The sequence below is a fragment of the Phocoena sinus genome, chromosome 6, assembly GCF_008692025.1.
Source record: "Phocoena sinus isolate mPhoSin1 chromosome 6, mPhoSin1.pri, whole genome shotgun sequence".
NCBI lineage: Eukaryota > Metazoa > Chordata > Mammalia > Artiodactyla > Phocoenidae > Phocoena > Phocoena sinus.
The window spans coordinates 104,116,606-104,142,694 of NC_045768.1; the positions used below are offsets into that span (position 1 = coordinate 104,116,606).

The 26,089-nt window shown below is 48.8% G+C and overlaps 1 protein-coding gene across 3 annotated transcripts in view; it reads left to right on the forward strand.

Annotated features, from left to right (window-relative positions):
- Positions 1–26,089, forward strand: part of DPYSL2 (dihydropyrimidinase like 2) — a 116,506-nt gene that overhangs the window by 40,020 nt on the left and 50,397 nt on the right. The window contains exons 1-3 of one of the 3 annotated variants that reach the window (XM_032634126.1): positions 2,224–2,589; positions 5,922–6,010; positions 7,706–7,890. In XM_032634126.1, coding sequence (XP_032490017.1) covers positions 2,551–2,589; positions 5,922–6,010; positions 7,706–7,890 — 313 coding nt within the window. In that variant the 5' untranslated portion in view covers positions 2,224–2,550. Of the gene's footprint in view, positions 1–2,223; positions 2,590–5,476; positions 5,498–5,921; positions 6,011–7,705; positions 7,891–26,089 lie in introns of those variants that run through there. The other 2 variants (XM_032634125.1, XM_032634124.1) reach the window with 2 other exon arrangements.

Below are 26,089 nucleotides of genomic sequence, written 5' to 3' on the forward strand. Positions count from 1 at the left end.
CAAATAATGGAATTAGAGGTTATTTTGTTTTACATTCATTTGACTCATTATTTGTTTGCCAGGTAGTATTTTCCTTATGATTTAATAGGACACTCGTCCCCCTGCTGCCCTCTCCCCCGCCACTGCTAATTGGAACCTACAGTGGGTTTTCTCGGGTAGGAGGGTGCATTCTATGCTTTCTCAGACTTGTTGTGACTTTGACCCTTTTAGGGTGACACCAATACTTGCTGACTTCAACTCACTTGGCTCTTAGCACATCACGTAGTTGGAGGGGGAAGTGCTCCCTTTTTATTTTTAAGATGCACAGCTAATTGGAACTGGGATGAAATAACCAGCCGGGAAGCTTGCTGCATGCCTCACAGCCCCTTTCTGGGACTTCAGAATTTACAGGAATAGGAATGAAAGGGTGCATTTTACACTTTCTGGACAAATAACCATCCAAAGTAGCCAGATGCAGAAAGACTTTGAAACATGGGCCCATAGTAGCCTCAGGGTTATTTTGCATTTATCTGGCTAATCTTTGCTGATCAGGTGTGAGCCAATTAGATTCTTTGTTTTTCTTTTTCATGGTTGCCTGAAGGCCTAGATTATTTAGGGATTCTATCTATTGTTTGATCTCAAGCAGAGAAGCCCAAAGCTGTGGGCCAGCCCAGATGTTTGTCATTGTACCTGTCTGGGCAGCTTTCCAAAGAGATGACCTTTGGTAGATTGCTCGGGATCAACTGGTCCAGCTTTTTCCTTCTACAGGGATTCTGAAGTAAGAGCATCGGAGCAGGACTTGGACAGAGACAACGGGTCCCAGCCTGCTCAGTTGCTAGCCCAAGAAGAGAGGCCTTAAAAGCTGCTGTAAGTGTGATAGAATCTCTGGCTGGGGAGTCAAGTGTCCCCGTGTTTTAAACTCAGATTCTGGGAGGTTCTCTCCATGACTCAGGATCCCTTGCTTTTTAGGATATAAGCTCGCCTTTTTTTCATTCCTCCTGCTTCTCCAGTTTATCTCCCGGCTTCCGGCCTCATTATGTGAAGTATGGGCCCGCCTATAGCAATGCAAATCCTTTGGGCTCCTAGGGCGCTGCAATCCCAACAGTTTCTCCTCAACAAAACTGCAGGCAGCAGCGAAATGCTCTCTCTCCACCATACCCCGAAATGGGTGTAGGTGAGCGTGACTGTTAAAGAGGAGACCCGGGCCCTAGATTGGGCCTTTTTCGGTCTCAACAGGCGACTGCTGCTTCCCCCGCTGCCCCTAAATTCCTTGCGACCCCAAGGAACAAAAGGACGTTTCAGGGCGGGGTTTCCATCCCCAGCAGCGGGCTACAGTCTTCCCCGGCTGCCTTCCTTCCCTACTCAGAGCAGTGAGGGCTTCGGACTTTCCTTTCCAGCTAGCTGCCAGGCCACTGATGCCCGAAGCCCGGCCTCCGGCTCCACTTCCTGTTTGCTGCCTCACCCCGGGCCCGCGCTCGTCCACCCCGGGGGAGCCCAGCCCGGCGCCGGCCGCCCGCAGGCCCGCGGCCAGCGGCCCCTCTCCGGGGCTGGGCGTGGCCGGCGCGGCCGGCGCGGCGCCGCGCGGAGACTCCCCGCCCCGCTCCCCTTCCCTCCGCTCGCGGCCATCTGAATTCCCCCTTCGACTCCTGGGCGGAGGCCGAGCGAGCCTTCGCGAAAGGCGACGACGGCGGGAGGAGTACTTGGGCGCCCCTCCCGGGCGGCGCGGCGCCGGCCGGCCGTGCAGTCGCGCGCTCGCCGCCAGCAAAGCTATTGGCTCGGCGCAGTCACCCCACGCGGGCTGCAGCGGCGGCCTCCGCGGATTGGCGCGCGGGCGAGCATCCACCGGGGCGCGCGCGAGCGGGTGCGTGCTGCCTAGGCCGCACCGAAGCCCGCCGCCCGGGCCGCACCGAAGCCCACCGTCGCGGGGCGCGGTTCTCTCTGCCCGTAATGACCACCCCTCCGCTGTCCCTGGGATGCTGATGCTGCATTTGGGGCCGCTGCCAGCCCGGGTGGCCGATGCACCAGTGTAAAGAAAGGGCGCGAAAGGCGCGCTCCCCGCTCGGGCGCACGCACCGACCGCCGCCCTCCGCCGCACACTGCAGCAATTCGCGCTCTCGCGCCGCACCCCTCCCCGCCTGCACTCATTTGCATATCCCACGATTGTGGCCAATCAGGACTCGTCTATCTCGAAGCGGACGGGTTTGGCCTAAGAGGAAAGGGAGTGGCTGGCGGCGCATGCGCCGCGGTGGCCGACTTGAACTGAGGCTTTTATTGCTGTAGTTTATTTCCACCCCCTTCCCTACTGCTCTGTCTCTCTCTCTTTCTGTCTCTCTGTCTCTCTCTCCCTCTCTCTCTTTCTTTTTTTCCACCCTAGCTGAGGCAGTGTTGGAGGAGAGGAAGAAAGGGAGACAGAGGATTGCATTTATCCCTTAACATTCCTGAAAATTTCTATCAGCAAGACCAGCTAAGCGGCTGCACATTTTTCAATCCTGCAAAAAATACCAAGTCTCTTTCCGGGCAATTTTTGTTTTAAAGCTGCCCTCTTGAAATTAATTTTTTCCCAGGAGAGAGATGTCTTATCAGGGGAAGAAAAATATTCCACGCATCACGGTGAGTTTGGTACTTGTGAAATCTGCGATCGGCCAGCAACCTTTTGTGGCACAGAACACATAAGGAATTTTTTTTAAAGGAGGGGGAGGAAGAGAGACCCAACTTTTTTTTTTTTCCTTTTTTCCCCTTGTTGCTAAAGAAGGCGATCGTGATGGGAGACGCAATCCTATAGAATTGTAAGCCATATAGTTTCTAAGGCATTAAAATAGGAGCGTGAGTGCATTAAGGTCGTTTTAGGTAGCGCGCCAGATCCGCTGTATCCTTTTATTGTCAGAGCGAGATGCTGTAGTGCTGGCCTGCGGGGTGTAAGCAAATGGATGCCAGATTGAATATGCATGGTTGAAGCTCGGATATTGTTCTCCCGGCTGCGTGCTGCGATGCTGGACTCCAGGAGCTGGACTCCAGGAGCTGGATGGGGAGATGGGGAAATGGATTCTTCCTGTATCTCCCGCCACCCACCATAAAGGGCTTTCTGGAGCCTTCCTCCGGTTCCTCAGAAAAAGGAGCGTGTTTTAGCTCGGAGGCGTAATGACAGCAGAGGGATGCTGAAAAGGGCTGGGTGTACCGGGATCCTGTGGAAACGGGAAGGAAAAACAGGGACGCGGTGATGAGCAGAGGAGGGGGGGAGGTAGGCGTGGGCTTTTTGTTGACCGGGTCCGGTTTTTGGTGGCCCTCTCGGCTTCCTCGCCCAGTGGTTTGGGGCTGGGACCCTGGCGGCTCTGGGCTCGCTTTCTTGTGTCTTTCTGCCCCTTCTGCAGCCGGGGAGGCGTCCGTGTTGGCGCATACAAAGCGGGCTGGGAGGGTGGGCGTTGGGGAAAGCGGGCTGGGAGGGTGGGCGTTGGGGACAGTGCCGAGCCGGGGCTCTGGGAGGTAATGGCGCTGCGCGACGCGCGGAGCAGATGGCCCGGCCTCGGCCAGACAATGATCGCAGAGGCCGGAGATGCCGGCGCAGCTCTGGGGCCTGGGGTTGTTAGTTTGTAAATCACGAGAAGCTCCAAGCGATGACTTTGCGATGCTTCGGCGATGAACACAGGTTCTTGTTCCCGCTGCTCCCCCGCCCCCATCTTTTCCCGGAAAAGTCTCGCCAGTCCTAGTTCTCTACATCCCCGAATGAAATCCCGGGGAGGGAGGAACGCGAGGGAAATTCATTGTTATGTAATGATGTGCAATTGCAATGGGCCAGCTGATTGCTGGGTAGAACCCAGGGCTGAGGCGGTGACCGAAAGAATTTTTGAAAAGTCCAGATGTGTTTAGGGCTGGGTTTGAGGGAGTGCTTTCGCTCTGGTTTCCTCCTTAGCCACGGGTACCCCGACTTCCACTGGATGTACAAGGGCACACCCATCCGCAGGAGAGAGATGTGGGAGCACATGCACAGGGGAAGGGGCGTGTGCTCGGGAGGGTTTATAGGATGAGCTCTTCTACAGCGGGGGGTGGGTACTAGCTTTTTCTTGAGGGCCAAGGACCCGAGATCCCAAAGGGCAGAGCGCCGGGAGACCCAGCGTTATGTGTTCCTTGCACTGCAGGAAGGAATCTGGGGAGTGGGGTGGAGAGCAGATTTGCTGCAAGCCTCAAGTACTCTGCTGTCTTCGTGAATGAAAAAGGCAGTTTCGTTTTGACAGTGTGGGGAGAAAATAATTCAAAAAGCAAACAATCAACAAGACTGATTTTTAGAAGAGCGCCCCCTCTGCCCTTTAACAGAATCTGGTGGCATTATCGTAGGACCTATAGCGTGGTTTCCTTTCCTCCATCAGCACGGCCAGCCTGTTATGTAAGATGCCACTCGAGTGAGCGGGGCTGTGATGTTTCATTTTTTTTCTCAACAAGATGTTGGCTCGGGGATTCGCATGATGGCTGAAACAGGTACTGCAGTGACTAAGGGGAACAGGTGGTGAAGGGCAGGGCTTCTCTTTGCCTCCCAGGCGATGTTTATCCCATCAGAGCTGGATTCTGCGGAAGAGGGGGAGATCATTGTAAACAGATAAGTGCACTGGATCAGGTGACCTTGGGCCAGTGGCTTAACGTCTCTGAGCCTCAGTTTCTTTATGTGTCCTTGGGACAAGAATCTAGCTCCCATCACCTCACAGATTTGATTTGAGGTTTGGGTGACATGGTTTACAGGACAGGATTTTGTAAAGGTCTTAACCTTTGCCTCATATAAATGCAGGAATCGTTGCTGACTATTTATTCCCATTTGACTTTCCAAACCCTACAGCAGGATGAAGGTCCCTACAGTGCAACAATTAAAATAATCTTAGTGTTTCTCATGATGTTAGAAAAACAATAAATACTTTCTAAACCCAGGGGTGTGTGCATTTCTGTGTAGAAGTATCTTTTTTTCTAGGTCTCTAGTAGCTTATATATATTTTTAAAAAGTTGCTGTAATTTCTTCTTGGTAGGTGCTAAATATAAAGCACTTGCTGAGAATATTATTCTTAACAGAATTTTGAGTTAACCATTGTCAAAATGAATGCCGTTCTTTGAAGTGGCATAGCATTCCATCAACAGCATTTGGGATAGAGATAAATCATAATGTAACATTTCTGTTACATTCTTGGCTCTTATATGCTGCTTGTCATATATTTTTTGTACCAATTAAAGTATCAGTATTGTGTACAGTCAATAATAGTGTTAGATTTTAGAACTTGCCATCTCACCTACTTTATTCTAAAACTTTACCTTTTCTTAACAGCTTAATAGTTAAAATGGTGCATGTTCGAAGTGGTTTTTCCCCCTCTTTGCTACAATTGTTGTGATTTACCTCGAAGATAAATGCAAATATAAAGAACATACTGAATTGAAACCTTGCTGTGGATGAACCAAGTGTGTTTGTATATAGTATCCCATGACAACAGACTTCTGGTTAAATTTTCCCGACACAAATCTCAGCAAGAATCGACTTCCGCTACATGTGGGTGTATTATTTTTTTCAAATGAAGTTTAGCCTAAAGCCATTTAAAGCGATTGCCTTCTTTATCTGAAATCTTTTTACTGATCTTTAAAGGAAGATTGTTAGGCTGTTTTTTTTCATTCTTTTTCTTTTGTGCTTGTAGGTCTAATGGAAAGAGATGGTTGTTGTCTCTGTTGTGTTTTTTTTTCTTTTTCTTTTTTTTTTCTCTAGGATAAGCTTTGAGCTTTGCCAGTATGTTCTGACTCATCGAGTGATGAGTAGATTGCCAAATGCAGACTCACCTTTGTCACTGAGTTTCCAAAATTGGCTCATTTTGAGCATCACTTTTGAGCAGTGAAAATGTGGTCTTAGCTCATTTATCTTACTACCAACTGTTTCTCATGGATCAGTTACGAATTGTGACCTTACTGCTTCTTTGTTTCAGAGTGATCGTCTTCTGATCAAAGGAGGTAAAATCGTTAATGACGACCAGTCATTCTATGCAGACATATACATGGAAGATGGGTTGATCAAGTAAGTGTAACTCAATATTGCCACAAATTTGGGTACCTTGCAGTGTTCCTAAGCATTAGCTCCAATTCACACCCGTAGTATCAAGCTGTAGTGATTTAGAGACTAACTCAGTATCTGTTTAAGCCTAGTTTGATTGGTGGTAATCAGTGAGTTTGAAAACTCAGATTTAGGGAATTCAAAACCACAGTTAAATGCACACCCATTTCCTTACGTGTTGTGTAATTGACTATTTTTAACCGAGGTGACACATCTTGTTGCCACATACTCAGGTTATGATCCATTGACTATATTAAAGGTTTCACTAGAATGCACTTGTGTGGGGTGGATAGGACAATCAAAGGACACAAACGTGAAGTACAGCCTCTTCTATCGTGATAGCACATCTGCCTTAATCAAGAATCCAAGTTGTTGGGGGCAATGGACACCACATTAATTACTACGTCACAGAGACAAATTACTGCCTCATTCCGAAGGAATTTTAGGTTTCATGTTTTAAGTGGGAACTAACACAAATGGGACTGCCCTTGTGTTTATTGTGTGTTATGTTTCAAAGGAGAAAACAACAAAGCAGTTACTGAATTAGGGTATTTTTGGGTCCTAGAGGGTTAAGTGAGCTGAGAACGTCTCAATATCCTCGTGCCCTTCCGACTGGGACAGCTCAGAGGGCTCTGAAGAAATAGCACATCTGTTTAAAGACAAACACTGCTGCAAATGACATCTTTTAAATAAGCAGCATTTATCAAGGGCAAGCAGCAAACCAGTCCAGAGGAGTGGAAAATTGTAGTGGACGTGTCTGTTGCCTGGAAACTCACACCCTGATTTACGATCCTAAAAGAGGTTTTAACATTTCCACATTTAATGTTTTCTCCATGTGTGTTTGCTTGTGACAGTCTCAGCTCCAGGCTCTGAAATACCATGACTTTCATGTTCCATTTTCCCCCAAGTGGAAAGCAGCATGATCTGGTCTGTAAGACTCTGGCCTAGAAGTGAACAAGCCTGTGTGATATTTTTAGTCATCACTAATTTGTTTTAGAACTTTACCAACTCCCCCTTGATTACTTTTTCCTTTTCCAAAAACTAGCATAAAGAGGTAGCAGAGATATTTTTTAAAAATTGGAAATGAATCCTTGTTACCCAACTTAATGAATATTAATTTTGCCGCCTTTGTTATCTGAGTTGCTGATCACATGCTTCCAAATTTTTAAATAGTTGCAATCATAGTGTTTACTTATTATTATCTTTGCTTTGTTTTGTTCTATTCCCTACCCTTCTACTCCTCATTTCTCTTAGTTGGAAAGGATATGGTGAAAATAAATGTTTGTAAAGTGCAACCAGGTCTGGAGAAAATTGTTATAGGATAATTAACTCAACTGAGTGTGTTGTAAGGAAAGTATAGTGATATTTTACGTAAATATCTCAGGGCTTTGTTATCATTTGATCATATGGGTTTTCTGGTAACTAAGCCTCTTTGATTGGCCTCTGATGCCTTATTTAGATTTTGTTTTCTAGTATGCTCTGCATTGCCTCTTGAGGGTAGGGAGTGAGGGGTGCACAGATTATGAATGATAACAATAATCTGAAGAGTCTTTAGAACATAGGGAAGGGTCGTTTATGGCGTGGTTGAAAATGTCTGTCAGATCCCGTTTGATTTAGGACATTTCTTTACAATCATTGTCACCTACCCTGTTTATTTAGGCAAATAGGAGAAAACCTGATTGTGCCAGGAGGGGTGAAGACCATTGAAGCCCATTCCAGAATGGTGATCCCTGGAGGGATCGATGTCCATACCCGCTTCCAGATGCCCGATCAGGGGATGACCTCTGCTGATGACTTCTTTCAAGGCACCAAGGCAGCCCTGGCTGGGGGAACCACCATGATCAGTAAGACAGCTTACAAAGAATAATCTTAGGGCTTGGGAACCATTATCGTTTGAAAAATGAGTCTGTGTCGTTTGAGTCTTTCCTTCTAAAGGTTGCGGAACTAAGCAGTGGACGGATCTACCACGTAAGGGGGTGAGGGTGGGCCAGCCTTAGTCTCATTTTCTGTCCAGCCCCGAGGTTCTCCAGTTGAACTTGAGAATACGCTTCTAGAGAATTTTTGTAGGATAAAAGAGTGGCTTCTTGCTTTCTCTGCTTGAGAACTTCTGTCTTCCTTAACCTGAAAAATGTGATTTGATTGTGGTCACTTTGAAAACACAGCATTTGGAGTAATCTTCAAAGCTATGAGTTTTGAGCCTTTGCTCCTAACTATTTGATTTTGACTTTTAAAGAATTCCTGAGTGTGTATCTTCTTGGAAGGAGGCCGGGGTACAGCAAATGAACTGTTGAACCAGGAACGTCAGTTCCACTGATAGGAAAATCAAGTGGAGGGATTACTTCCTGGCCTGGGTTTGACATAAATGGAATTGGGCAGTCCTGCTTGCAGAAGCACCCACAGATATCAGTTGTTTAGATATGAAAATTGCTGCTGTGAAGAGCTGGGTGCCCTGTAAACATTGCTCACTTGGATTTATGCTTTTCATTCAGCTAAATCTAAAGTATATTTCCTAACAAATGTGAAGGGTTTGCTTGTGAATGTAGGTTTCCAGCCTGCCTGTTGATTGTCCCTTTGGCAGATATCATTTTGAGTTTGAGGAGGTAGGCAGGTTGCACAGTGGCCCGCCAGACACACTTTTTTTTTTTAATTCTTATTTTTTTATTGAAGTGTAGTCGATTTACAATGTTGTGTTAGTTTCAGGTGTACAGCAAACTGATTCAGTTATATATCTCTATGTATCTATTCTTTTTCATATCCTTTTCCATTATGGTTTATTACAGGATATCGAATATAGTTCCCTGTGCTCTACAGTAGGACCTTGTTGTTTATCTATTTTATATATAGTAGTGTGTATCTGTTAATCCCAAACTGCTCATTTATCCCTTCTCCCCTTTCCCCTTTGGTAACCATAAGTTTGTTTCTATGTCTGTGGGTCTGTTTCTGTTTTGCAAATAGGTTTATCTGTATCATTTTATTCTTTTTGGTTCCACATATAAGTAATGTCATATGATATTTATCTTTCTATGTCCGACTTCACTTAGCACGACAATCTACAGGTCCATCCGTGTTGCTGCCATTGGCACTATTTCATTTTTTTTTTTAAAGATTTTATCCAGGAGTGAAAGGCAATATACAGTCTGTCTCAAAAGCTTATAGTTCAGTTCAGAAGAGGGTCCAAGTGGAAAGAACTTAGCTCTTTTCTGCTTTAGAAAAAAACCTATCTTGCTGGTTACTTTTCAGAATGATGCTCTCTTTACGTGTAACTTTAGGGTCTGTTTCTAAGCTTCCTCTTATCTGCCCTACCACCCAGAAGAACGCTGCTATCCCATTCTAGTTCGAGCTCTTCGACTTTTTTAAATCACACACTCACCTCCTTGTGTCCTTTCTGGTCTTCGGAGTGTCATCACTGACCAGAAAGAGCACCCACGTTTAAGCTTTCCTGTTGCTGCCTCTTTCTTGCCACATGTATTACCTTCTAACCTAGAGGGTGCTGTTCTTGTTGGTGGCGGTGTTGGCGTCTGCACACCCCTTGGGACTCTGGCCTAGTGTTGACGCCTGCTGTTTTGTCAGTGGCATCTGTCAGGACTCACTGGCACCAGTCGGCATTTCCACCCCTCCTGCAGGGCCAGCCGTGGAGCCACACTGGAGCTTGGAGAAGCACAGATGGCCTGGGTGTCAGCCTAGAAGACCAAGCCAAGGTTATAATCTGCCTCAGTTTGGAGTCCCTATGGGGGCCCTGTAAGCCTGTGCCTTGGTCGCAGAGTGTTAATAGGTCACAAATAATATTTCCTAAGGGAGCGATCAGTGACATGTATCATTGGGCTGAGGGGCAGCCCTCCGAGGTGGAAATAACCCCAACCAGGGCACTAACTTGCTGTGTGACCTTGGACGAGTCACCTCGCTTTTTTGGGCTGCTCATCTGCACAGTGAAGGATTTGCGCTAGATGACCCTGGATGCCCTTTCCAGCGCCCACGTTTGGCGATTCACAGAGCTCAGAGACAGAGTTGGCCTCTAATCGGATGCACTTCGCACCACGATGCATCAAAGCCCTGCTTTCTCTCCGACTTACTTGAAAGACCCCATCCTGCATTCTCGAATGTGCGTTTTCACTCCTCAACACTTGTCCGGTTCTTTGGCCCCTCTCCTGCTTCTTGTCCCTTTCTGCCAAGGGCGCATCCCTTCCTGCTGACACCCTGACCTTCCCTTTGGCCTTCTTTCTCAGCGGTTGTGGGCATCTTCCCTTCCTGCCAGGTGGGTTCCTTGTGTGCAGGGACCAGGGATGTCTCCACAAGTCCTGCACCTGTACCGAGGGCCCAGAATAGGCAGCGGATGACCTTATGGCAGCTCGGAACGAAGGAGGAGGGAGAAATCAGACTGCCTGCCCCTCTCACTTGAGCAGAATGCAAGCGTATTTTAATGCAGGGGTGGTGATGTGGTCAAAGAGGAGGGCGATTTAAGGAGATCTCAAAGGACGAAAGTAGTCAGAGGTAGTGGCGATGTGGTCACAGTGGTCACACCCCAAACTCCACTGCTTGTGTATCCTGAGAAAAGTATCTACTCCTGCAAATGCCCACCTGTGGTTACTGACCTCTATAGAATTCCCACTGCCTGCCCTTCCCTCGGGAGATAACGTGGCCATAATACAGATGAGGAAATCAGGCTTCTTTTTCCTGCTTATATGCGTTCTGCATTGCTTTAACTGTGTCCGCGGCTGGAGCCCGCTTCATAGTGGGAGCCTTGCAAAGAGGCATAGCTAGCTTAGTGGGTCAGGACCTGCGACCTGCTCCTTCGGTGAGATTGTAGCTTCTTTAATGAGTATTGAGGCCAGAACTAAGTATTTCGGGCACGTTGAAGGGATTCAAGTGAAAACTTACGGAAACAAAAGCCCCTGAAGGAAATTGGCACCATACCACCTGCAGCCCCTCCCTCCCAGCTTTCTGAGTTGCTCCAAGCCGTGTCACTTGATGTGTCTTCACCTGCCGCTTGCTGTGTGTTTCCCAGGTCTCGGGACCTGGAGGCTCCATTTCGGTCTGAAATGGCACAGCCTGTGGTGGAAAATGCAGCTGAATATTCCCAGTTTGGAAACGGAGGTGACACGTCAGCAGCAGAAAATAATATTATTGCCATCAAACAGAGCCTCCCATTGAGAAACGTACAACGATATCTTTGTAAGGGGCCGTCCGTGTGGGGCAGAGGGAATGTCCTTTGCCCTTCCCATCCAGTGATGCGTGGGCAGAGGCTCTAGACATGCTCCCTGTAGGTGGCATTCAGACCAGCTGAAGGGTCACGGAAGCGGCAGGGGTGCTGCTTGGAGAAAGCGCTGCTGGCGTCCCCGGGGACTTTATGATCATCAGAGTTGTTGAGACCCCAGCGTCTCCAGGAAGCAGGCGGGAACAGTTCCATTTTATAGAGGGGAAGCCAGAGGGCAGGGCACTCACCCCGCGCATCAGTGCAGGCGGCAGTTATGGAGCGCACACCTGCGACTGTGACTCCACCACCTGCCAGCAGTGTGACCTTTGCTTTAAGCCTCGGTTGCCTCACCTGCAAAACGGGGAGAGTTGTTACAGAGATCGACAGTGGAGGCATCAGAATAGTACCTGGCCCGCAGTTATCACTCAGCCGTGGTGGTTATTATCGTTCCATCTCACATCAGCTACCAGCAACCACCCGTCTCCATAGAGGCCCCCTCTGGATCTCAACTCTCTCAACAGAGGCAGAGAAAAGAGGCTCCAGCTGTAGGGTCTGACCCGAACATTTGGGAGCAGGGGTCCTCCAAGCATGGTCAGCAGACTGGGTACCCTGGTGTTACTTGGGGTAACACCTCCTAAAACATTCAGCTTCCTGGGCCCACCCAACCCCTTGAAGTGGAGAGTCTGCTGATGGGACCTGTGAATCTGTACTTGAATCTGGTGATTGTCAAGTGCACCTGGGGAGCTGTTGGAAAGTCTAGATCTCGGGGGTCCGTGCCAGATCTACAGACTCTAGATCGCTAAGGATCAGAAGCCTCTGCTCAGGGAAGAGAGCCTGAATGTTCCTGCTAACCTGAACTCAGCGCTTTCCCTAGGGGTGTGGAGCCCCCAGCACAACACACCCAAGGGGGCTTCTTCCCCGCCCCGAAGCTGCTGTACAGCAGAGACGGACCTGAGCACAGACAAGGAGAGGACAGCCAGATGCCTCGGGGCTGGAAGGGGCTGTCTCTCCTGAACTCTGGGCTTGTCACTTACCCGCTGGATGTGGCTCCCAGAGGTACCCCGATTCCCGCACCCAGCCACCCCCAGTCAGACTCACCCTCGTCTTTCCATCTCCTGCTGCTACCCCAGCGCCCAACCCCAGAGAGGGCTGCCCTCAGGGTCAGGCTGACTCAAACCCACGGTCACCTTGTGCCGAATCAAGTCAATTCTGTCTCTGTATTATCTCTTGGCGTGTTATCTCTTCCTTTGCCAATTCAGACCTTTATCGTCTCTACTGGATTTTGGCCCCAGCTTCTGAGAGTCTCACTGCCCTGATCCCTACCTCTGCAGCCCATACATCACCTTGCAGCCTGGGCTCTTCTTGTGGACCGATCATGCTACCTCCATTCTCTGAAGCCCTCAGCGACCCCCTCTGGCTCTGAGAATGCAGCCCAAGTGGCAGAACCCAATCCTGCTGCCCCAGCCGAGACTCACATTGTCAGTTACCCCAGCCAGGGATGCCCTTCCCTTCTTTCCTCTGCCTCTGGCAATCTTCGTTACCCTTCAAGGGCTAGCTTAGGTGTTACCTCCCTCCCGAAGCCCCCATGCAGCCCCCTCTGCCGTAATCTACCACTTATTCTGTGCGCCTCGGCCAACAGTGGGTCTTCATGGCCTGGCCCTCGGGACATGCGTCCTGTGTTACAGTTTGATCAAGGCTCCTCTGCCTCTTTCTGTTAACGTTCCCCGCCCAGCAGTGTCTCACTCCTGAGACACTGACTCCATTGATGCCCGCGGTTGAATGAATGAATGATTGGATGAGTTTAGATGCTCATGGGACTTGGTGTCCTGCTTCATCTGAGTGATGCCAGAGGATCGAAAATCCTGGGGTGGGAGGAGGGTTTACACGTCTGGTGTTAATTGCGTTCATTTCCACCGAAACAGCTGTGTCTTCAGCAGTGCCCTGTTGCGGCCGCTCCAGCCCCCTGGTCACTGCGGTCCAGTCAGCTGTTGCAACAGTTGGAGGGGGAGAGAGGCAGGAGGGGAAAGTCCAGAGCTCGAGCATCGGCCTGAGGTCGTGAATGGGTATTTCTCCCTCCGTCTTTTCGGCAGGTGGTGGGGATGCTGGTCCCCCCATGAGGGAGCTCTCTCTCTCTGTGTGCACGGGGTGGGCCCTGAGTGCCACGGTGGACTCCGCAGTCATCCCCGAAAGCCCTCGGGCTTCCTAGAGAGCCATGCCTGCAGAGGCAGGAGGCCTAGATCAAGGCCAGGTGACTTCCCACAGCCCCGGTGGCCGGGCCTTCCTGGGGAGACGTGTCCTCGGAGTGTCCCTGGGGCACATCCACTGCTTGTCATTTCTCCGTCCATGTGGCATTTGGGTTTGTTCCCCCGCCTCTGACGGGTCCACGTGTGAACACACACACACACTGTAATGTGAATGTGTCTGTAATCGATACTTTGATTATTCCCTTTGCATCATTCATTTGACTCGGGTTAGAAAGTATTTACAAAAAACCCTGACCGCGTCAGACGAAAGTCTCGAAGTCCAGGACCCAAGTTGTCGCCACAAAATCTGCCTGTGGGCTGGCGATTAGAAAGCGACGTTATCCGATGGGCTGTGGGAGTGGCCTCTTTCTGCCTGCCCCTCCTTGCGTCTCCCCAGTCCCCACTTGGGTGAGGTCACACGTTTTGCCTACGGACACGAGTGCCTTCTGCAAGCGGACGCCACAGGACGGGACCTGCTCAGACGTCGCCATGCAAATCTTGGCCACAAATGGCTGGACTGGAAGAATCCAGGCACTCCCTGGGATATTTTGGGCCGATCACCTAATACCTGGTACCGAGCAGAACAGAGGAAGAGACTGAAAAAGATGAAGCATCCTGGGAGGTAGCACCGCTCTTCCGGAAGGGCCAGCACACTCTTTACTAGGCGCTGTTCTCAGGAAGGAGGCCGTTGGGTTGGGCTCCAGCCAGCCTCATAGTCCAGTTGGGTTTAGGGTCTGCCTGGCCCTTCCAGAATCAGGGACATTTCTGTTTGGGTCCCTGGCCCTGTTTCATGGACATTGTGGCAGTTATCCTAATCTACTCAGGGTGTCTTGCCTGGTTTCTAGCCCTGAGAGCTGGTGGTTACAGCTTTGGAAATCACCCCAGCCCACAGAAGGGTGGGCTTCATCTCTTAAGACGGCATCTGGGGACTTCCCTGGCGGTCTAGCAGTTAAGACTCCACTGCAGGAGGCACGGGTTCGATTCCTGGTCGGGGAGCTAAGATCCCACATGCTGTGCACGTGGCCAAAAAGTAAAAAATAGAAAGAGGCGCCTGCATCCTCCATGATCTAGTTCTGACGTGGCCCGTGGGTGCTGTGTACAGAGCGTGGAGAGTCTCAGTAGTGGATGTTCCCAGAGCCTGTTCTCTGACTTTCTGTGGAGCGGGTTATTCTGACTGTTGGGAACGTCTTGTCAATCCTGTTGCCCAGAGTTGCTCTCCTTCCTGAGAAGAGCATCTAGTAAAGAGTGTGCTGGCCCTTCCGGAAGAGCGGTGCTACCTCCCAGGATGCTTCATCTTTTTCAGTCTCTTCCTCTGTTCTGCTCGGTACCAGGTATTAGGTGGTCGGCCCCAAATATCCCAGGGAGTGCCCGGATTCTTCCAGTCCAGCCATTCGTGGACAGGGGGATGTGGATGTGATGGGCTCCAGCAAGGTCTTCCTGGCCTTTGATGTGAGGGACGGACTTTCAGCTGTCAGCGTCGCGCAGGCTCAGGGTTCCGCATGGCTAGTTAAGAGCCTGCATGACACACACATGTCCAAGGATACCCTTGTTCCCTGTCCCGGCTGAGTGAGCTGGGCGAAGACTTCACAGAACGCAGAGATCTTGTCCTATCCATTGTTATGCGACCCCCAGCAAACATGGAAGCTGCCCATGCTGGCTGCCTCATGATCAGCTGAATGCGTCTGGACCAAAACCCGGACGCCATTGCTCTTCCTCTTGGGATCTTTAGCATTGTCCGCGGGTCACCCTCTTCTCACGTGATGAAAATCTTACACGGGACCCCGTACCTGGCAGGTAAGACTAAGGAAAGCAGGGCAGCTCTGGCCGGAACGATGGGCCAATGGGAGAGCCCAGATCCTCTCCCGCTTCTCCCCTTCCTCCCCCTGTTGGCAGCCCCTCTGCCTCTGGGGAACCCTAGGGCTTGGGGAAGCACAGTTGGAAAGCCCCCATTCCATCACTGCCTCTGCCCCCGCATTGCTTACCTTCCCTCCAGAGCCTGGCAATGCGACTGGTCCCTGCACAGCCTCTGCTGAGTTGTAGGGGAAGAGTAAGAAGAAGGGACATACCCACTTAGTCACTTAGGAGAACGCCTAACCACACTGTACGTTTTCGGTGGTTTTGTTGAAGGTGGTTTCTGTTCAAGACAGGAACTAGCACGGAGCACCCCATTTCATTTCCCTGCCCAGCTTGGTGTCCGTCTGCTGTGCTTCTCGTAAGAGCGCCTTTTTGTAATAGGTGGACGTTCTGTCCTTTAAACAGTTAATGATGGGCAATGTTTTAAAGGGATAGATGACTGTCTTAGGAAGGGGTTGGCCTAGGGATGTGTCCGTAGCTCTGGGACCCATTACTCCATGTGGGGCCCTATCCCCAGCTTTCCCCCTTTCTCCTCTTTGCAAAGACCTCTCTGTTGCTTCTCTGGAAATGATTATTTCCCTGGGCTTTGAGGGCTCTGCCTTCAACTGTCTGCCGTTGTTGGATGAAGCCATTTACCCAGATTCCTTGCTTTTAGTCTTCTTAACTGCCAGGGGAATGACCCAGGGGAATGACAGTGAGTAGAAATTAGAGTTCTTTCTGGTTAACCCATATGGGATCCGGCTCTCTTTGAATGTGACTAAATGTGCCCCTAATGATAGGGAGGATGCAGCGGGGTAGGGTCTCTGTGGCCAAGGCTGACTATCCTGTGAAAGGAATTTTGCGATGAGCCAATTACAAACCTCGACTGCACGCTGGAATCCCCTGGGGAGTTTTCACTAAGCACAGAGACCAGAACTTCTGACTTGACTGTTCTAGGTGGGCCCAGGTATTGGTAGGGTTTTGAGTTTTGTTTTTTAATACTTATTTTATTATTTTTTTGCCACACCACGTGGCACGCGAGATCTTAGTTCCTCGACTGAGAATTGAACCCGTGGCCCCTGCAGTGGAAGTGTGGAGCCCTAACCACTAGACCTCCAGGGAGGTCCCCTGGGCATTGGTAGTTTTAAAGCTTCCAGGGGGTGGCCAGGGTTAGGAGCCGTGGATCTAGGTGCCTAGTCCAACAGTTGGACTTCTGTTGAAACTGAATGAACGTCTGCCAAGGTTTCCTAAAAGCCAGAGCTGCCTCCTGCCCCCAGTTCCCTGCTGTATCCTGTCCTCTTTGCAAAGGGACGGGGATTCCACTGGTGTGACCTGGGGTGGGTGAGTTCTGTAGCCAGGTGCCCCCCAGAAGCTTAGAAAACAGGGTGGGGCTGAGCTCAGGTCCCTGAAAAGGGCCTCCTCCTTCGGTTGCTGTCCTTGGTGTCCTGGAAGGTTTTACTTAGCTGATTGCCTCACAGGGCAGTGGTTAGGGCTTAGAGTGGGGGGGTAAGAGGTGATGAACAGGACAGGGCCGGATAGTGGGATGACAGGGGTTGCTGACGGCCGAGTGGAGCTGGGATGTGGACCCAGCCCTGTGGGCCACCTGCTGTGCTGGTTTCCCTGAGAAAACCCTACTGTCTTTAGGTTGAATCAATAGTGTTTATGACCTAATCTCCTTCTAATGATAGGTCAGAACTGGCATCCTTCCTTGTGGGGAGACTGAGGGAAAAATCAAAAGGGCCTGGTAATAACATAGAATCATAGACTTTTAAGGCAACCATTCGTATCTTCTGTCCCAGCCTCTCTCCTTCTCTCAGCTGGGTAAAATTTACTGGAGCATGTTTCAGAGGCTGAGATTGCAAGGAACAGGGCAGGACAAGGATGGGAGAGTTCCAGCAATCAGAAGGTCTAAGTTTAATTTCCCTTTCTGATACTTTCTGTTTGAGTGTGATCATCTAATATATTTCTAGAGGCAATTTCCATGTCTACAAAATGGAGACAATAGGTTCGTATTTCTTAGGGTTATATGCAAAGTAGGTGAGATTGTTTGTGCTATACTATTTATTTTTTAAATTTTTTTATTTTAAAAAAAATTTTATTTATTTATTTACTTTGGCTGTGCCGGGTCTTAGTTGCGACATGCATGTGAGATCTATTAGTAGTTTCACAACCAGGGATCGAACCCGGGCCCCCTGCACTGGGAGCGTGGAGTCTTACCCGCTGGACCACCAAGGAAGTCCCTGTGCTATTTTATTTAAAAACGATGATTGTGACACTTTCGGCACATGTGTGAATCAGTTGATCAGTTGATCTGTCTACCTATCTAATCTATGATCTAGCCATCTACTCTCTCCATATCAATATCTCAATTACCTAAGCTATCATCATCTATCATCTATCTTATATATCTAGTCTGTATATCTTGCTGTTTGTTATCTATATAAATCAATATGATCTCTTTAATCCATCTATCTAATCTGATAGCTATCTATCTATCATCTATCCCTCTATCTATCTACCTATCTGCTGTTCATCATTCCTGATCCAAGGATGCAGTCACGTGCCAGCTGATTCCAGATGGATATCTCCCTTTACTGCCACTTGGGGGGATCATGAAGAAATTCAGGCTTCTTTCATCTTCAAGCCCATAATGGAGTTCATGTTTCCAACGCAGCCGGAAAAACCGTCATCTATAAAAAGCCCTTTAAAATGTCTTCTTATGCAAAAAAAAAAAATTTTTTTTTTTTACTTTTCACTTTTATTCCCCTTCCAAATAATCGCTAGAGAATTTGGGGCTTAAATTTCTTGACAACACACTTGATGCCACAGGTGCAAAGCAGTGTCATCAACAAGTGGCTGATCTAGTCAATAACTCTTGCTAGATTTGAATTTTTAGCCAAAAAAGGAATTTAAACGGGGCCAACTTTATCATGAGTCGTTACTGTGCTGTTGAACGCCTGGGCCCCTCGTTTCTCATGGTGGATTCATTACAGTGTCTGCATGGAGGTTTGCATTCTCTGCACAAACATCTCCCTTCCCACAGCCCTGTGGCTTGCTGCGCTTCCAGTGCACGGCCTGGGGTTACTCCTCTGGCAGTGTTGGTGACAGATTCTTCCCCAGGGGCTGTTTTGTCTAAAAAAGCTTTTAGCCATGGAGGGCCTCACACTCAGAGACATGTGGCATGAGAGTCCTGTGGGACTCGGCTCACTCCTCTCTGGGCAGACGCGGCCAGGGTCCTGTTCCTCTTTTGTAGCATCAAATGAAGGGACTGTGTAAGACCCCTCAGAGATGACAGCGCTGGTCCTGACCATTGGTGACCAGTTCTGGTAGAGACAGACAGCTGCTTTTTACAAAAATTTATTTTATTTTATTGAGGTATAGTTGATTTTCAGTGTCCTGTTATTTTCAGGTGTACAGCACAGTGTCTCAGCTATATATATATATATATATATATATATATATATATATATATTCCTTTCCCTTATGGGACACTACAAAATTTTGATTTTAGTTCCTTGTGCTATACAGTAAGTCCCTGTTGGCTATCCATTTTATATATAGTAGTATGTATATGTTAATCCCAACCTCCTAATTTATCCCTCACCCCCCTTCCCCTTTGATAACCATAAATTTACTTTCTATGTCTGTGGGTCTATTTCTGTTTTGTAAGTAGGTTCATTGGTATCTTTTCTTTTCTTTCTTTTTTTTTAAGATTCCACATATAAGTGATATCATACGATACTTGTCTTTGTCTGGCCTAGTTCACTTAGTATGATAATCTCTAGGTCCATCCATGTCGTTGCAGACAGACAGCTGCTCTTGCTTTGACATTCACATCTCATACTTCTTTAGTCCAGCTGGGAGTCTTTATTATTGTTATTTATTTATTTTTTGCTTTTGTTCATTAGCTCCACAAATCATGGGGGTAGAAAAAGCAGGCAGAACAGATCCATAGTTAAGGCAAGGAGAGAATTTAGTTAGAAAACTATGTCCTGAGGGGTTGACAGATAATTTGGGGGCCCCTCTGAGCCCGGTGGAGGCGGGTAGAGTTAGTATTTTGGAGGAAACGCAATCTTTGCTTCAGAGTTTTAAATGCAAACCCAACGGAGTGTCCCAGCAACAGGTTCGGAATTGGTGGTGTGTTTTACGTGTCATTTTACACAATTAGATAGGGGCTTCACCCCTACGTGTACGATGGGCATTTAAGTTATTGTCCAAATTGGATGCACTTTTGAGAGTGAAAGGGCTGCTGCTAATTGTTATCCCAGGACAACAGCATAAACCAGGTAAACCCAGGTATATGTCACTCTTCTTCCAAGGGGCTTGCGTTGAGTTCTCTTGTTCTCTGATGAGCTGGGAAGGGGAATGACCCAGTGGCTGCTCTCCGGACCCCTCCACTGACCTGCAGGGAATCATAGCGGGGAGCTGCCTGATTCCGTCCTTTGCACAAGAAACAGTAGAAGAAAGTGAGATGATTTGGAGGCAGCAGATAATGGATACCATTGATTGGAGTCTGTGCCCCGATACAAGCTCTGTACACACGATTTCTAATCCTTACGTCAACCCTGAAGACAGCTGGGCTTGTCCTCATGCCATAAATGAAGAATGGGAAGCCCAGAGATGCCAGCTGACTTGCCTAAAGCCACAGAGCTTGCATGTGTTAGGGCTGATCCACGCTCTGGGCTCGTGGCACTCTCAGACCACAGAATAAGGAGCACTGTTGGCTTTCGAACAATCAAAGAGCGTGCTCATGGGAATTCCCTGGCAGTGTAGTGGTTAGGACTCTGCGCTTTCACTGCCGAGGGCGCGGGTTCGATCCCTGGTCGGGGAACTAAGATCCCACAAGCCTCGCGGCACGGCCAAAAAACAAACAAACAGAAAAGAGTGTGCTCACAAACGCTGCTCGGTGCCCAGCATCCAGGAGCTTACAAATATCCCAGATGCGGTCGCCCACCTGCAGTTTGCGATGGGGCGTTGGGCTATCCAATCCCCAAGAAACAGAAATATTTTGGTGTTCAAGCTTAATCTTGTCCTTCAACCCAACTTTTATTTAAAAGTGATTTTTTTCTGCACTGTGAAGGAAGAAAGTGATCAGATAGGGACTGTCTGTCACCAAGCAGGAGGCTGCGTCCAGCGGGGGAAGATGCTCACTGAGATGCTGGTGTGCCGAGTATCTCTGCTCTCCCAACAGAAGCACTGGATTGATGGCCTTGATGTCCCCCTGCATCCCAGGGGGCGGATCTGGACAGCAATCAAAAGGAGTAACTCATGCCATGCACTCATAAACTGAACTTAATCCTTCTTCTGGGAGGCCCTTTCCATGCATGGCCAGATTGTGCTACGCAAGCTGCTTCCAAGGTCTCCTTGCCCGGATCCGGTTTTTTCCCATTTCCCTGAATCGCTTTGGCACGGCCTGCTATGAGGTCCATTAGATTCAGCTCTTTACAGTCTGGCTGGGAAACACCTCGGGCAGATGGCACTTTTTGAGGAGAAGCAGGGACAGGGCAGATCAAACAGTTGTTCAGAGTCGGGGTTGCTGCTCTGTGCATCGTTGTTTCCTTTATGGAGATCATCCAAGGAGAAGCATGAGGTATAATGGAAAGAATTTGAGGCCTCAACTTCTCGACAACACATCTTCACGGAGCCGGGAATCAGGAGACCTTAATTCTGACCTCGACCCTCCTGCTTATTAGCTCAGGCAACTTGCCCCACATCTCGGTCGTGGTTTTGTGAATTGTCAGAAGGGCCTGGATCGACCTTTTTTTTTTTTTTGCGATACGTGGGCCTCTCACTGTTGCGGCCTCTCCCGTCGCGGAGCACAGGCTCCGGACGGGCAGGCTTAGCGGCCATGGCTCACGGGCCCAGCCGCTCTGCGGCATGTGGGATCTTCCCGGATCGGGGCACAAACCCGTGTCCCCTGCATCGGCAGGCGGACTCTCAACCACTGCGCCACCAGGGAAGCCCTGGATCAGCCTTTCTTGCCTAATAGGGTCGCTGGAAGGATTTGGTGAGATGGCAGGTATGACGTGGCTTGGGCAGGTTATACAGGAGGAGAGGTAGACCCTGCAGCCCCGTTTTGCTCCTGATGGCCAAAACTTTTTACCATGACACCTGGATCCTGAGACGTTTGAAGGGCTAACTTTGTTTTGTGGGGATTGGTTTCAGCAATCATTTCTCATTTCATTATACACCTCTTCTCTTTTTCTTCTTTCACTGGGAATCAATTAAAATGGTCAGCATAGCTCTGAAATGGCATTTTCTTTGACATTACAGAGGTACATCCTCACCAACGCCCGAAATTTCTTTTCTGACCGAAAGCATTCCTCTCTGTTTATTGGAGAGTTCCGCCACCCCCCTCCCTTCCGGACTCCCCTTCACGAAAACATATTTTCCATCTTACTTTGGAAAAGGAGGGTTCGCTTTGCTGAATTTTATATCCTGCTCAGTGGGATGTTCAAAATATCTGATCATGTTCTCTCTTTACAGTGTAGAAAACGGTGCTTTTAATGAATGGTTGGCTCAAAGGACAGGTAAAGGTTCAACACACAAATCTTTGTTACTGGGGGACGGATGGGAGTCCGACACCTGACCCCAAGCTCTGGGTGCGGGCCCTGTCTGGGACATAGAGGTGGTTTATTGAAGTCCCCTCATTTTGCAGTGGGGAAACTGAGGCCCAGGGGTTTCTGCACGTCTGTGCCCTTTCTCCCTAGTGCACGCTTATATCTGTGACTAACGCTGTTTATGTGCGTTTTAGTTCGCTACCAACAGCGAGCTCTGGTGATGGCGAGAGAAGCTTTCCCACTGCACAAAAACTCAACTCTCAGAAAGAGCTTACTTTCCAGAGGATAACTGAAGATGGTCTTATCATCCCTCTTTGAAATGTGAATTTTCATTACATGGCAAGGCCTCTTAATGAAACACAAACTGGAAACGCTGATCAATAAAAAAGAAATAGGTTCTGCTAATGTCGGTGGTTGGAACGTTCTCACTCTGTATTTTCTAGATCCTTCCACTTTTGCAGAGGGGCTTTTAAACGTTTCCATCTTAGTTCTGAGAGAGTTGGGGATCCGGAAGCCACGTGCTGTGTGACGTTTCTGCCTCTCTGACATAAATCCTCTCTTTCCACTGTCTCCTTGACAGTTAAAAGTGACCTCTAGTCACTGATGGCTTTTCCATCCATGATTGTGCCAGAAAAATGTGATTTTCCTGATAATTTTCCCTCTTCATGGATTGGCTCGGCCCAATTTTCCCTCTTCGTGGATTGGCTCGGCCCTTTCTTCATTTTCTTTGCCCTTAAGGCAATTTGCAAAAAAGCCGTCTGTTGTTCTTGCTTGTTCTTAGGAATTGCATCAAGAAAAGATGCCGAATAACAGAGCCTTAGCAGTTTAGGCTTCATTCATTTATTCTTTCATTATTTATTTATGTATGAATACATGTGTTGGCTTACACAAACCATATTGACTCTTTAAAAATTAAAAAAAATTATATATAATTTATTTACCATAAAATTCACTCTTTTAAAGTGTACAATCTTTTTTATTTTTAGGGTATTCACGGAATTGTGCAACCATCACTCCTATCTAATTTCAGAACATTTTTACTACTCCCCAAAGAAACTCCGTATCAGTTAGCAGCTGCCTGCCATTTCCCAGCGGATGGCAAACAGTAAAACAGAAAGTTCTCTATGGATTTGCTACTCTGTGGACATTTCATATAAATGGAATCATACACTATGTGGCCTTTGGTGACTGGCTTCTTTCACTTAGCATGATGTCTTCAAGGCTCATGCATGTTGTAGCATGTATCAGTCCTTTTCTCCTTTTTATGGCCAAATAATATTGTGCTGTAGGATATACTATATTTTGCTTATCCACTGATCAGTTGATGACATTAGGGATTGTTTCCACTTTTTGGCTTCTGTGAATGAATAATACTCACTTGTGGACAAGTTTTTGTGTGGACATATGTTTTCATTTCCCTTGGCTATATGTCCAGGAGTGGAATTGCTGGGTCGTGTGGTAATTCTATCTTTAACTTTTTGAGGAGCTGCCAAACTGTTTCTCAAAGTGGCTGCACCAGTTTACATTCCCACCAGCAGTGTCAGAGGGCACGAGTTTCTCCACATTTTTGCCAACGCTTGTTACTTTCTGCATTAGGATTGTAGCCATCTCTAGGGGTGTGAGTGGTATCTCATTGTGGTTCTGACTCTAGGCTTTATTTCAAGGCCAGTCCACTTGTTCGCTGACCCTTAGTCACCCTTCTCTTGATCCATGATGTGAGAACTTGGTTTTGAGTATGCTTTCCTAACCCTGCATGGGGACATCTGATGTGAAAAGTACACGGATGTCCGTAGAGATGAGAGAGATTAATTGAAATTAGGGCTGTCTGCCCCCACACAGAGGGTACTCTGGGATTCACTGTCTCTGGGGTTCACTGTCCCTGGCTGGCTGGAATGGCCACCTCCTTTCCCTTCAGGCCCCCCTCTGCTCCTCCAGACGCACTGCTGTCTCACGACGGGCCCCAGAGTGAATCCTGTTTTGCGGTTGTTTACGACCACCCTTCATTCTGCTTTATGGTGGGTGGGCAGGTAAATGGTCTTGTGCCATGGAGGGAAGTGGCTGGTGGCCTTGTAGCCTCTTTGCTCCAATGTCCTTCTTCTGACACCTTCTGTAGCCTGCCAGGCTGGGGCAGTCTCAGCCAAGGACGGGGATCTCCCAGGCCCGTCTGTTCCTGCCTCAGATGGGCATCCCCCCTCTCCATAGGCCAGGGTAATAAAACTAATCACATCCTGCATTTATAGCTTGCAGAGGCTTTACTCACAGCTGCTGTCTCCTGGGACCCTCCCTCTCCCTCTGTAAGATCGATAGGGTGGGGAATATCCCCCACTCCCCATGAGGAAATTGCAGAATAGAGAAGTTAAGTGACTTGACCAAGGCCACCCAACTCATACAAGGCTGAATGAGGACTCAGACCCTGGTCGTCTGGCTCCCTGGACAGCATGTGTCCTGCTTAGCGTGTTGCTGGGGGCCTCAGGTGTGATGCATGGTTTCAGTATGTGCACTGGATCTCAGGCGACTCCATCCTCGCTTTCCGGATGCTTCTGACATAGTGATGAACACCTAATAAAACTGCGAACTGAGAATGGTGCTGGGTGCCTGGGGCTGCACTGATGTGGGCGGGGGGAGGGAGATAACAACGGAAGGATGAGGTCCTGCCCAGTGCCATCACAGTATTGCTCTGTGTAATCTCTGTGGTTTCCACCACTACGAAACCCTGTTCTTTCATCCACACAGTCATTCACTCATTCTGTTGGTCTTTAGTAGGTCACATGGTAGGTCCTGGTCTAGCCATTAGAACTGCAGATATGGGCTCTATTCTTTTTTTTTTTTTTTTTAAGATTTATTTATTGGGCTTCCCTGGTGGCGCAGTGGTTAAGAGTCTGCCTGCCGATGCAGGGGACACGGGTTCGTGCCCCGGTCTGGGAAGATCCCACATACCGCGGAGCGGCTGGGCCCGTGAGCCATGGCTGCTGAGCCTGCGCGTCCGGAGCCTGTGCTCCACAACGGGAGAGGCCACAACAGTGAGAGGCCCGTGTACCGCCAAAAAAAAAAAAAAAAAAAAAAAAAGATTTGTTTATTGATTTAGACTGCACTGGGTCTTAGTTGCAGCACACAGGATCTTCTTTGCGACATGTGGACTTCTTAGTTGCGGCATGTGGACTTCTTAATTGTGGCATGTGGACTTCTTAGCTGCAGCATGTGGGCTTCTTAATTGAGGCATGCGGGTTTCTTTGCTGCGGTATGCATGTGGGATCTAGTTCCCTGACCAGGGCTCGAACCAAGCCCCCCTGTATTGGGAGTGTGGAGTCTTACCCACTGGATCACCCGGGAAGTCCCTGGGCTCTATTCTTAAAGAAGTTGCCATCTACTGGGGAGACCCACAAAGAAAGGACCCACTGGATCACCAGGGAAGTCCCTGGGCTCTATTCTTAAAGAAGTTGCCATCTACTGGGGAGACCCACAAGGAAAGGATTATCATAAAATATGATCGTTTCTAGATGAAGGCTCAGGGGCAATAGGGAAGAAGAAATCTTGACAATCTGCCAGAGATGGTCAGGGGGAGGCTTCCCTGAACAGGTCTGAGACTTGAGGGCCTTAAAGGGCCATCATGATTTTGCCCTGGAGTCTGATTGTGGGGTGGGCAGCAGGAGGGGGTGTCCAGGCAAAAGAGAGGCATGGGTGAATGGACTGAGGCATGTGGAATTTGGTAAATAAGAGTCTGGTATGCTTTAGAATGTACGAGTACATTAGTTTTGCTGGGTATAAAAAAAAGAGTTTCGGAGGGAAGTGTGTAGGGGGGAGTCTGGAGGGAAGGTAAGTGGGAAGGGTGAGGGTTGTGGTGAGGGCCTGATACCCATGTGTGTCATCCTGTGGGTGGGGCGGGAGTGGTGCTCCCTGTTCCCTGAGGTTGAAGGTGAGCCCTAGTTACCTATTTTTATTCAGCTCCTCTCCAGTCCCTAGCCCCTTCTGTTTACCGTCAAAGTTCAGCGAGAACTCTCACAAACAGTGCCAAGAGACTCCGACTGTGAGGCTATGTGGCCCAGCATGCAAGGGGGGATTTAGGGTGGAGGAATCTCCTTTGCTAGAGAGATGGGTCCTGGAAGGCTGGAGGAGGGTGTGACAGAGCCTTTGTTGTGCAAGGGCAGCTCTTATGGAGTGTGAGTCTTCGGGGCAGGGAAGTTCTAGTGAGGTACATGGAGGGAAGGGGTCTTGGACT